The sequence below is a fragment of the Pelophylax lessonae genome (genome assembly GCF_965119305.1).
Source record: "Pelophylax lessonae genome assembly, contig: HAP1_SCAFFOLD_464, whole genome shotgun sequence".
Taxonomy (NCBI): domain Eukaryota; kingdom Metazoa; phylum Chordata; class Amphibia; order Anura; family Ranidae; genus Pelophylax; species Pelophylax lessonae.
The window spans coordinates 1-12,678 of NW_028119880.1; the positions used below are offsets into that span (position 1 = coordinate 1).

The 12,678-nt window shown below is 50.3% G+C and overlaps 1 protein-coding gene across 1 annotated transcript; it reads left to right on the plus strand.

Moving 5' to 3' along the window:
- Positions 1-10,675: 10,675 nt before the first annotated feature.
- LOC309543875 (complement C1q subcomponent subunit A-like) lies at positions 10,676-11,265 on the plus strand (the record flags this gene model as incomplete). The annotated part of the gene is made up of 1 exon (XM_082276293.1): positions 10,676-11,265. A coding segment is annotated over one exon (575 nt), but the record flags the coding sequence as incomplete, so codon positions are not given.
- Between the last annotated feature and the right edge of the window lie 1,413 nt (positions 11,266-12,678).

The following is a 12,678-nucleotide window of genomic DNA, read 5'->3' on the forward strand; positions in this document are numbered from 1 at the left end:
GTAAGAGGTGGAGGTTATAGAAGAAGGAGGAGTTGGGGTAAGAGGTGGAGGTATAGAAGTAGGAGGAGTTAGGGTAAGAAGTGGAGGTATAGAAGTAGGTGGAGTTGGGGTAAGAGGTGGAGGTATAGAAGTAGGAGGAGTTGGGGTAAGAAGTGGAGATTATAGAAGTAGGAGGAGTTGGGGTAGGAGGTGGAGGTTATAGAAGTAGGAGGAGTTGGGGTAAGAGGTGGAGGTATAGAAGTAGGAGGAGTTGGGGTAAGAAGTGGAGGTATAGAAGTAGGAGGAGTTGGGGTTAGAGGTGGAGGTATAGAAGTAGGAGGAGTTGGGGTAGGAGGTGGAGGTATAGAAGTAGGAGGAGTTGGGGTAAGAGGTGGAGGTTATAGAAGAAGGAGGAGTTGGGGTAAGAGGTGGAGGTTATAGAAGTAGGAGGAGTTGGGGTAGGAGGTGGAGGTTATAGAAGTAGGAGGAGTTGGGGTAAGAGGTGGAGGTATAGAAGTAGGAGGAGTTGGGGTTAGAGGTGGAGGTATAGAAGTAGGAGGAGTTGGGGTAGGAGGTGGAGGTTATAGAAGTAGGAGGAGTTGGGGTAAGAGGTGGAGGTATAGAAGTAGGAGGAGTTGGGGTTAGAGGTGGAGGTATAGAAGTAGGAGGAGTTGGGGTAGGAGGTGGAGGTATAGAAGTAGGAGGAGTTGGGGTAAGAGGTGGAGGTTATAGAAGAAGGAGGAGTTGGGGTAAGAGGTGGAGATATAGAAGTAGGAGGAGTTGGGGTAGGAGGTGGAGGTTATAGAAGAAGGAGGAGTTGGGGTAAGAAGTGGAGATATAGAAGTAGGAGGAGTTGGGGTAGGAGGTGGAGGTTATAGAAGAAGGAGGAGTTGGGGTAAGAAGTGGAGATATAGAAGTAGGAGGAGTTGGGGTAGGAGGTGGAGGTTATAGAAGAAGGAGGAGTTGGGGTAAGAGGTGGAGATATAGAAGTAGGAGGAGTTGGGGTAAGAAGTGGAGATATAGAAGTAGGAGGAGTTGGGGTAAGAGGTGGAGGTTATAGAAGAAGGAGGAGTTGGGGGTTAGAGTGTAACCCCCACACAGTGTTTGTGGGCTTCTGTCAATATACCGCTTCCTCCCAGTCTTGAACATAGATATCAGATATCCTAGCTGCCCCATCACAAAGAGGTGGAGTTACAGAAGAAGGAGGAGTTGGGGTGAGAGGTGGAGGTATAGAAGTAGGCGGAATAGGGGTAAGAGGAGGAATTATAGAAGTAGGAGGAGTTGGGGTAAGAGGTGGAGATATAGAAGTAGGAGGAGTTGGGGTAAGAGGAGGAATTATAGAAGTAGGAGGAGTTGGGGTAAGAGGAGGAATTATAGAAGTAGGAGGAGTTGGGGTTAGAGGTGGAGATATAGAAGTAGGAGGAGTTGGGGTAAGAGGAGGAATTATAGAAGTAGGAGGAGTTGGGGTAAGAGGAGGAATTATAGAAGTAGGAGGAGTTGGGGTAAGAGGAGGAATTATAGAAGTAGGAGGAGTTGGGGTTAGAGGTGGAGATATAGAAGTAGGAGGAGTTGGGGTTAGAGGTGGAGGTATAGAAGTAGGAGGAGTTGGGGTTAGAGGTGGAGGTATAGAAGTAGGAGGAGTTGGGGTAAGAGGTGGAGGTATAGAAGTAGGAGGAGTTGGGGTAAGAGGTGGAGGTATAGAAGTAGGAGGAGTGGGGGGTAGGAGGTGGAGGTATAGAAGTAGGAGGAGTTGGGGTAGGAGGTGGAGGTATAGAAGTAGGAGGAGTGGGGGGTAGGAGGTGGAGGTATAGAAGTAGGAGGAGTTGGGGATAGAGGTGGAGGTATAGAAGTAGGAGGAGTTGGGGTAAGAGGGGGGTATAGAGGTAGGAGGAGTTGGGGTAAGAGGTGGAGATATAGAAGTAGGAGGAGTTGGAGTAAGAGGTGGAGATATAGAAGTAGGAGGATTTGGGGTTAGAGGTGGAGGTATAGAAGTAGGAGGAGTTGGGGTTAGAGGTGGAGATATAAGAGTAGGAGGAGTTGGGGGTAGGAGGTGGAGATATGGAAGTAGGTGGAGTTGGGGTAAGAGGTGGAGATATAAGAGTAGGAGGAGTTGGGGTGAGAGGTGGAGATATAGAAGTAGGAGGAGTTGGGGTAAGAGGTGGAGGTATAGAAGTAGGAGGAGTTGGGGTTAGAGGTGGAGATATAGAAGTAGGAGGAGTTGGGGTAGGAGGTGGAGGTATAGAAGTAGGAGGAGTTGGGGTAAGAGGTGGAGGTATAGAAGTAGGAGGAGTTGGGGTAAGAGGTGGAGATATAGAAGTAGGAGGAGTTGGGGTAGGGGGTGGAGTTATAGCAGTAGATGGAGTTGAGATAAGAGGCGGAGTTATAGAAGTAGGAGGAGTTAGGGTAAGAAGTGGAGATATAGAAGTAGGAGGAGTTGGGGTAGGAGGTGGAGGTTATAGAAGAAGGAGGAGTTGGGGTAGGAGGTGGAGATATAGAAGTAGGAGGAGTTAGGGTAAGAAGTGGAGATATAGAAGTAGGTGGAGTTGGGGTAAGAGGTGGAGGTATAGAAGTAGGAGGAGTTGGGGTAAGAGGTGGAGGTTATAGAAGAAGGAGGAGTTGGGGTAAGAGGTGGAGATATAGAAGTAGGAGGAGTTAGGGTAAGAAGTGGAGATATAGAAGTAGGTGGAGTTGGGGTAAGAGGTGGAGGTTATAGAAGAAGGAGGAGTTGGGGTAAGAGGTGGAGGTATAGAAGTAGGAGGAGTTAGGGTAAGAAGTGGAGGTATAGAAGTAGGTGGAGTTGGGGTAAGAGGTGGAGGTATAGAAGTAGGAGGAGTTGGGGTAAGAAGTGGAGGTATAGAAGTAGGAGGAGTTGGGGTAAGAAGTGGAGATATAGAAGTAGGAGGAGTTGGGGTAGGAGGTGGAGGTTATAGAAGAAGGAGGAGTTGGGGTAAGAGGTGGAGGTATAGAAGTAGGAGGAGTTGGGGTAAGAAGTGGAGATATAGAAGTAGGAGGAGTTGGGGTAGGAGGTGGAGGTTATAGAAGTAGGAGGAGTTGGGGTAAGAGGTGGAGGTATAGAAGTAGGAGGAGTTGGGGTTAGAGGTGGAGGTATAGAAGTAGGAGGAGTTGGGGTAGGAGGTGGAGGTATAGAAGTAGGAGGAGTTGGGGTAAGAGGTGGAGGTTATAGAAGAAGGAGGAGTTGGGGTAAGAGGTGGAGATATAGAAGTAGGAGGAGTTGGGGTAGGAGGTGGAGGTTATAGAAGAAGGAGGAGTTGGGGTAAGAAGTGGAGATATAGAAGTAGGAGGAGTTGGGGTAGGAGGTGGAGGTTATAGAAGTAGGAGGAGTTGGTGTAAGAGGTGGAGATATAGAAGTAGGAGGAGTTGGGGTAAGAAGTGGAGATATAGAAGTAGGAGGAGTTGGGGTAAGAGGTGGAGGTTATAGAAGTAGGAGGAGTTGGGGTAAGAGGTGGAGGTTATAGAAGTAGGAGGAGTTGGGGTAAGAAGTGGAGATATAGAAGTAGGAGGAGTTGGGGTAGGAGGTGGAGGTTATAGAAGTAGGAGGAGTTGGGGTAAGAAGTGGAGATATAGAAGTAGGAGGAGTTGGGGTAGGAGGTGGAGGTTATAGAAGTAGGAGGAGTTGGGGTAAGAAGTGGAGATATAGAAGTAGGAGGAGTTGGGGTAAGAAGTGGAGATATAGAAGTAGGTGGAGTTGGGGTAAGAGGTGGAGGTTATAGAAGTAGGAGGAGTTGGGGTAAGAGGTGGAGATATAGAAGTAGGAGGAGTTGGGGTAAGAAGTGGAGATATAGAAGTAGGAGGAGTTGGGGTAAGAGGTGGAGGTTATAGAAGAAGGAGGAGTTGGGGGTTAGAGTGTAACCCCCACACAGTGTTTGTGGGCTTCTGTCAATATACCGCTTCCTCCCAGTCTTGAACATAGATATCAGATATCCTAGCTGCCCCATCACAAAGAGGTGGAGTTACAGAAGAAGGAGGAGTTGGGGTGAGAGGTGGAGGTATAGAAGTAGGCGGAATAGGGGTAAGAGGAGGAATTATAGAAGTAGGAGGAGTTGGGGTAAGAGGTGGAGATATAGAAGTAGGAGGAGTTGGGGTAAGAGGAGGAATTATAGAAGTAGGAGGAGTTGGGTAAGAGGAGGAATTATAGAAGTAGGAGGAGTTGGGGTTAGAGGTGGAGATATAGAAGTAGGAGGAGTTGGGGTAAGAGGAGGAATTATAGAAGTAGGAGGAGTTGGGGTAAGAGGAGGAATTATAGAAGTAGGAGGAGTTGGGGTTAGAGGTGGAGATATAGAAGTAGGAGGAGTTGGGGTTAGAGGTGGAGGTATAGAAGTAGGAGGAGTTGGGGTTAGAGGTGGAGGTATAGAAGTAGGAGGAGTTGGGGTAAGAGGTGGAGGTATAGAAGTAGGAGGAGTTGGGGTAAGAGGTGGAGGTATAGAAGTAGGAGGAGTGGGGGGTAGGAGGTGGAGGTATAGAAGTAGGAGGAGTTGGGGTAGGAGGTGGAGGTATAGAAGTAGGAGGAGTGGGGGGTAGGAGGTGGAGGTATAGAAGTAGGAGGAGTTGGGGATAGAGGTGGAGGTATAGAAGTAGGAGGAGTTGGGGTAAGAGGGGGGTATAGAGGTAGGAGGAGTTGGGGTAAGAGGTGGAGATATAGAAGTAGGAGGAGTTGGAGTAAGAGGTGGAGATATAGAAGTAGGAGGAGTTGGGGTAAGAGGTGGAGATATAGAAGTAGGAGGAGTTGGGGTAAGAGGTGGAGATATAGAAGTAGGAGGAGTTGGGGTAAGAGGTGGAGATATAGAAGTAGGAGGATTTGGGGTTAGAGGTGGAGGTATAGAAGTAGGAGGAGTTGGGGTTAGAGGTGGAGATATAAGAGTAGGAGGAGTTGGGGGTAGGAGGTGGAGATATGGAAGTAGGTGGAGTTGGGGTAAGAGGTGGAGATATAAGAGTAGGAGGAGTTGGGGTGAGAGGTGGAGATATAGAAGTAGGAGGAGTTGGGGTAAGAGGTGGAGGTATAGAAGTAGGAGGAGTTGGGGTTAGAGGTGGAGATATAGAAGTAGGAGGAGTTGGGGTAGGAGGTGGAGGTATAGAAGTAGGAGCAGTTGGGGTAAGAGGGGGGTATAGAAGTAGGAGGAGTTGGGGTAAGAGGTGGAGTTAAAGAAGTAGGAGGAGTTGGGGTTAGAGGTGGAGTTATAGAAGTAGGAGGAGTTGGGGTAAGAGGTGGAGATATAGAAGTAGGAGGAGTTGGGGTAGGAGGTGGAGGTATAGAAGTAGGAGGAGTCGGGGTAAGATGGGGAGGTATAGAAGTAGGAGGAGTTGGGGTTAGAGGTGGAGGTATAGAAGTAGGAGGAGTTGGGGTAAGAGGTGGAGATATAGAAGTAGGAGGAGTTGGAGTAGGAGGTGGAGGTATAAAAGTAGGAGGAGTTGGGGAACGAGGTGGAGTTATAGAAGTAGGAGGAGTTGGGGTGAGAGGTGGAGGTATAGAGGTAGGAGGAGTTGGGGTAAGAGGTGGAGTTATAGAAGTAGGAGGAGTTGGGGAACGAGGTGGAGTTATAGAAGTAGGAGGAGATGGGGTAAGAGGTGGAGGTATAGAAGTAGGAGGAGTTGGGGTTAGAAGTGGAGGTATAGAAGTAGGAGGAGTTGGGGTAAGAGGGGGGGTATAGAAGTAGGAGGAGTTGAGATTAGAGGTGGAGTTATAGAAGTAGGAGGAGTAGGGGTAGGAGGTGGAGGTATAGAAGTAGGAGGAGTTGGGGTAGAAGGTGGAGAAATAGAAGTAGGAGGAGTTGGGGTAAGAGGTGGAGGTATAGAAGTAGGAGGAGTTGGGGTTAGAGGTGGAGGTATAGAAGTAGGAGGAGTTGGGGTAGGAGGTGGAGGTATAGAAGTAGGAGGAGTTGGGGTAAGAGGTGGAGGTTATAGAAGAAGGAGGAGTTGGGGTAGGAGGTGGAGGTTATAGAAGTAGGAGGAGTTGGGGTAAGAGATGGAGATATAGAAGTAGGAGGAGTTGGGGTAGGAGGTGGAGGTATAGAAGTAGGAGGAGTTGGGGTAAGAGGTGGAGGTATAGAAGTAGGAGGAGTTGGGGTAAGAGGTGGAGGTATAGAAGAAGGAGGAGTTGGGGTAAGAAGTGGAGATATAGAAGTAGGAGGAGTTGGGGTAGGAGGTGGAGGTTATAGAAGAAGGAGGAGTTGGGGTAAGAGGTGGAGATATAGAAGTAGGAGGAGTTGGGGTAAGAAGTGGAGATATAGAAGTAGGAGGAGTTGGGGTAAGAGGTGGAGGTTATAGAAGAAGGAGGAGTTGGGGGTTAGAGTGTAACCCCCACACAGTGTTTGTGGGCTTCTGTCATATACGCTTCCTCCCAGTCTTGAACATAGATATCAGATATCCTAGCTGCCCCATCACAAAGAGGTGGAGTTACAGAAGAAGGAGGAGTTGGGGTGAGAGGTGGAGATATAGAAGTAGGAGGAGTTGGGGTAAGAGGAGGAATTATAGAAGTAGGAGGAGTTGGGGTAAGAGGAGGAATTATAGAAGTAGGAGGAGTTGGGGTAAGAGGAGGAATTATAGAAGTAGGAGGAGTTGGGGTAAGAGGAGGAATTATAGAAGTAGGAGGAGTTGGGGTAAGAGGAGGAATTATAGAAGTAGGAGGAGTTGGGGTTAGAGGTGGAGATATAGAAGTAGGAGGAGTTGGGGTTAGAGGTGGAGATATAGAAGTAGGAGGAGTTGGGGTTAGAGGTGGAGGTATAGAAGTAGGAGGAGTTGGGGTTAGAGGTGGAGGTATAGAAGTAGGAGGAGTTGGGGTAAGAGGTGGAGGTATAGAAGTAGGAGGAGTGGGGGGTAGGAGGTGGAGGTATAGAAGTAGGAGGAGTTGGGGTAGGAGGTGGAAGTATAGAAGTAGGAGGAGTGGGGGGTAGGAGGTGGAGGTATAGAAGTAGGAGGAGTTGGGGATAGAGGTGGAGGTATAGAAGTAGGAGGAGTTGGGGTAAGAGGGGGGTATAGAAGTAGGAGGAGTTGGGGTAAGAGGTGGAGATATAGAAGTAGGGAGGAGTTAGAGTAAGAGGTGGAGATATAGAAGTAGGAGGAGTTGGGGTAAGAGGTGGAGTTATAGAAGTAGGAGGAGTTGGGGTTAGAGGTGGAGGTATAGAAGTAGGAGGAGTTGGGGTTAGAGGTGGAGATATAAGAGTAGGAGGAGTTGGGGGTAGGAGGTGGAGATATGGAAGTAGGTGGAGTTGGGGTAGAGGTGGAGATATAAGAGTAGGAGGAGTTGGGGTAAGAGGTTGAGGTATAGAAGTAGGAGGAGTTGGGGTTAGAGGTGGAGATATAGAAGTAGGAGGAGTTGGGGTAGGAGGTGGAGTATAGAAGTAGGAGGAGTTGGGGTAAGAGGGGGGTATAGAAGTAGGAGGAGTTGGGGGTAAGAGGTGGAGTTAAAGAAGTAGGAGGAGTTGGGGTTAGAGGTGGAGATATAAAGTAGGAGGAGTTGGGGTGAGAGGTGGAGATATAAGAGTAGGAGGAGTTGGGGTGAGAGGTGGAGATATAGAAGTAGGAGGAGTTGGGGTAAGAGGTGGAGGTATAGAAGTAGGAGGAGTTGGGGTTAGAGGTGGAGATATAGAAGTAGGAGGAGTTGGGGTAGGAGGTGGAGGTATAGAAGTAGGAGGAGTTGGGGTAAGAGGGGGGTATAGAAGTAGGAGGAGTTGGGGTAAGAGGTGGAGTTAAAGAAGTAGGAGGAGTTGGGGTTAGAGGTGGAGTTATAGAAGTAGGAGGAGTTGGGGTAAGAGGTGGAGATATAGAAGTAGGAGGAGTTGGGGTAGGAGGTGGAGGTATAGAAGTAGGAGGAGTCGGGGTAAGATGGGGAGGTATAGAAGTAGGAGGAGTTGGGGTTAGAGGTGGAGGTATAGAAGTAGGAGGAGTTGGGGTAAGAGGTGGAGATATAGAAGTAGGAGGAGTTGGGGTAGGAGGTGGAGGTATAAAAGTAGGAGGAGTTGGGGAACGAGGTGGAGTTATAGAAGTAGGAGGAGTTGGGGTGAGAGGTGGAGGTATAGAGGTAGGAGGAGTTGGGGTAAGAGGTGGAGTTATAGAAGTAGGAGGAGTTGGGGAACGAGGTGGAGTTATAGAAGTAGGAGGAGTTGGGGTAAGAGGTGGAGGTATAGAAGTAGGAGGAGTTGGGGTTAGAAGTGGAGGTATAGAAGTAGGAGGAGTTGGGGTAAGAGGGGGGGTATAGAAGTAGGAGGAGTTGAGGTTAGAGGTGGAGTTATAGAAGTAGGAGGAGTAGGGGTAGGAGGTGGAGGTATAGAAGTAGGAGGAGTTGGGGTGAGATGGGGAGGTATAGAAGTAGGAGGAGTTGGGGTAGAAGGTGGAGAAATAGAAGTAGGAGGAGTTGGGGTAAGAGGTGGAGGTATAGAAGTAGGAGGAGTTGGGGTTAGAGGTGGAGGTATAGAAGTAGGAGGAGTTGGGGTAGGAGGTGGAGGTATAGAGTAGGAGGAGTTGGGGTAGGAGGTGGAGGTATAGAAGTAGGAGGAGTGGGGTAGAAGGTGGAGGTATAGAAGTAGGAGGAGTTGGGGTAAGAGGGGGGTATAGAAGTAGGAGGAGTTGGGGTAAGAGGTGGAGTTATAGAAGCAGAAGGAGTTGGGGTTAGAGGTGGAGTTATAGAAGTAGGAGGAGTTGGGGTAAGAGGTGGAGATATAGAAGTAGGTGGAGTTGGGGTAAGAGGTGGAGTTATAGAAGCAGAAGGAGTCTGGGTAGAGGTGGAGTTATAGAAGTGGAGGAGTTGGGGTTAGAGGTGGAGTTATAGAGAAGTAGGAGGAGTTGGGGTTAGAGGTGGAGGTATAGAGTAGGAGGAGTTGGGTGGTAGAGGTGGAGTTATAGAAGTAGAGGAGTTGGGGTAAGAGGTGGAGTTATAGAAGTAGGAGGAGTTGGGGTAAGAGGTGGAGATATAGAAGTCGGTGGAGTTGGGGTAGAAGGTGGAGAAATAGAAGTAGGAGGAGTTGGGGTTAGAGGTGGAGGTATAGAAGTAGGAGGAGTTGGGGTTAGAAGTGGAGGTATAGAAGTAGGAGGAGTTGGGGTTAGAGGTGGAGGTATAGAAGTAGGGAGGAGTTGGGGTAGGAGGTGGAGGTATAGATGTAGGGAGGAGTTGGGGTAGGAGGTGGAGGTATAGAAGTAGGAGGAGTTGGGGTAGGAGGTGGAGGTATAGAAGTAGGAGGAGTTGGGGTTAGAAGTGGAGGTATAGAAGTCGAAGGAGTTGGGGTAAGAGGGGGAGGTATAGAAGTAGGAGGAGTTGGGGTAAGAGGGGGGGGTATAGAAGTAGGAGGAGTCGGGGTAAGAGGGGGGGTATAGAAGTAGGAGGAGTTGAGGTTAGAGGTGGAGTTATAGAAGTAGGAGGAGTTGGGGTAAGAGGGGGGTATATAAGTAGGAGGAGTTGGGGTTAGAGGTGGAGGTATAGAAGTAGGAGGAGTTGGGGTAAGAGGGGGAGGTATAGAAGTAGGAGGAGTTGGCGTAAGAGGGGGAGGTATAGAAGTAGGAGGAGTTTGGGGTTAGAGGTGGAGGTATAGAAGTAGGAGGAGTTGGGGTAAGAGGGGGAGGTATAGAAGTAGGAGGAGTAGGGGTAGGAGGTGGGGTTAAAGAAGTAGGAGGAGTTGAGGTTAGATGTGGAGGTATAGAAGTAGGAGGACTTGGGGTAAGAGGGGAGGTATAGAAGTAGGAGGAGTTGGGGTAGGAGGTGGAATTATAGAAGTGAGTGGAGATGGGGTAGGAGGTGGAGATATAGAAGTAGGAGGAGTTGAGGTAAGAAGGGGAGGTATAGAAGTAGGAGGAGTTGGGGTAAGAGGGGGAGATATAGAAGTAGGAGGAGTTGGGTAAGAGGGGGAGGTATAGAAGTAGGAGGAGTTGGGGTTTGATGTGGAGGTATAGAAGTAGGAGGAGTTGGGGTTAGAGGTGGAGGTATAGAAGTAGGAGGAGTTGGGTAAGAGGGGGAGGTATAGAAGTAGGAGGAGTTGGGGTTTGATGTGGAGGTATAGAAGTAGGAGGAGTTGGGGTAAGAGGGGGAGGTATAGAAGTAGGAGGAGTTGAGGTTAGATGTGGAGGTATAGCAAGTAGGAGGAGTTGGGGTAAGAGGGGGAGGTATAGAAGTAGGAGGAGTTGGGGTAGGAGGTGGAATTATAGAAGTGAGTGGAGTTGGGGTAGGAGGTGGAGATATAGAAGTAGGAGGAGTTGAGGTAAGAAGGGGAGGTATCAGAAGTAGGAGGAGTTGAGGTAAGAAGGGGAGGTATAGAAGTAGGAGGAGTTGGGGTAAGAGGGGGAGGTATAGAAGTAGGAGGAGTTGGGGTAAGAGGGGGAGGTATAGAAGTAGGAGGAGTTGGGGTTTGATGTGGAGGTATAGAAGTAGGAGGAGTTGGGGTAAGAGGGGGAGGTTATAGAAGTAGGAGGAGTTGGGTTTGATGTGGAGGTATAGAAGTAGGAGGAGTTGGGGTTAGAGGTGGAGGTATAGAAGTAGGAGGAGTCGGGGTAAGAGGGGGAGGTATAGAAGTAGGAGGAGTTGTGGTAGGGCGTGGAGTCATAGAAGTAGGTGGGGTTCGTTTTAGAATTGGCTCCTGTGTCAGGTGACATCCTCATGGGCTGTCCTTAGCTGGTCATACAGAGGGTGGAGTTGATCGATGATTGGACTTCGCCTTCCTCAGTCCCCCAACATTTCCTCTTTTTCCTCCTTTAGGGGACGGCGGACGACTTTCTGGACTTACAACGAGGAAAGGTGATGCTGGAGACCCCGGGGCCCCAGGGGAGCCTGGCTCTATAGGATACAAGGGTCCAGAAGGGCCCCCAGGACCTCCAGGAGAGCCCGGCCTACCTGGATCCAAAGGAGCGATGGCGGATGGCAGGAACCAGCGGCGGCCGGCTTTCTCGGCGGTCTACACCGGCTTGAAGGAGAACACGCTGCTGTTCGGGGAGATCCTAACCAACCAGGAGGGGGTCTATGATGGCACCTCGGGGCGCTTCCTCTGTGCGGAGCCCGGCTACTATTACTTCACCTTCCAGGTCGTCTCCACCGGAGATCTCTGCCTCCACATCTGGGCAAAAATGGGCGCCACCAACGCCAAGAAACTGCTCAGCTTCTGCGACCGAAACGCCAACAACCGCAACCAGGTCAACTCCGGAGGAGCCGTCCTCAACCTCAACCGCAACGACCAGGTCTGGATCGAGACCGACGCCAAGAGCCGCAAAATCGCCAGCAAAGACGTCAGCAGCAGCGTCTTCAGCGGATTCCTGCTCTTCCCCCGCATAGATTAAGCTCCACCCACCTGACGCATGGGACTGGCTCCGCCCACGAGGGGATCTGCTGCCCCTCCCTCCATCCAATTTTATATGAAATAATCACTAGAAGAGTCAATGCTGTGATCCTCCTGGGCGGAGCTTAGTGATTATTGTCCAATCAGCTCTCCCCTGCCTCCCCTCCGCCTCCCCACCTCCTCCCCTCCTCCTTCCCTCCCGCCTCCTCGCCTCTCCTCCTCCTCTCCTCTCCGCCTCTCCTCCTCCTCTCCTCTCCTCTCCGCCTCTCCTCCTCCTCTCCTTCTCCTCCTCCTCTCCACCTCCCCTCCTCCTCCCCTCCCACCTCCTCTCCGCCTCCCTTCATCCTTCTCTCCGCCTCCCCTCCTCCTTCTCTCCGCCTCCTCTCCGCCTCTGCTCCTCCTCTCCGCCTCTCCTCCTCCTCTCCGCCTCCTCCCCTCCGCCTGGCTGCTTCCTGTAATTACAATTTTATCTGAAAGAAATAAATCTCATTATTGTCATCTAATCCCAGACTCCGTCTTCATTCCACCAGGACCGCCCTATGTGTTCTGGGTGGAGGGGCGGGACCATAGAGGACCACAGACCTGACCGCACAGAATATCACCTTCACAGGGATCACAGAACTGACCGCACAGAATATCACCTTCACAGGAGACCACAGACCTGACCGCACAGAATATCACCTTCACAGGGATCACAGACCTGACCGCACAGAATATCACCTTCACAGGGATCACAGACCTGACCGCACAGAATATCACCTTCACAGGGATCACAGACCTGACCGCACAGAATATCACCTTCACAGGGATCACAGACCTGACCGCACAGAATATCACCTTCACAGGAGACCACAGACCTGACCGCACAGAATATCACCTTCACAGGAGACCACAGACCTGACCGCACAGAATATCACCTTCACAGGGGATCACAGACCTGACCGCACAGAATATCACCTTCACAGGAGACCACAGACCTGACCGCACAGAATATCACCTTCACAGGGGATCACAGACCTGACCGCACAGAATATCACCTTCACAGGAGACCACAGACCTGACCGCACAGAATATCACCTTCACAGGGGATCACAGACCTGACCGCACAGAATATCACCTTCACAGGAGACCACAGACCTGACCGCACAGAATATCACCTTCACAGGGGATCACAGACCTGACCGCACAGAATATCACCTTCACAGGAGACCACAGACCTGACCGCACAGAATATCACCTTCACAGGGGATCACAGACCTGACCGCACAGAATATCACCTTCACAGGAGACCATAGACCTGACCGCACAGAATATCACCTTCACAGGGGACCACAGTCCTGACCGTACAGAATATCACCTTCACAGGAGACCACAGACCTGACCGCACAGAATATCACCTTCACAGGGGATCACAGACCTGACCGCACAG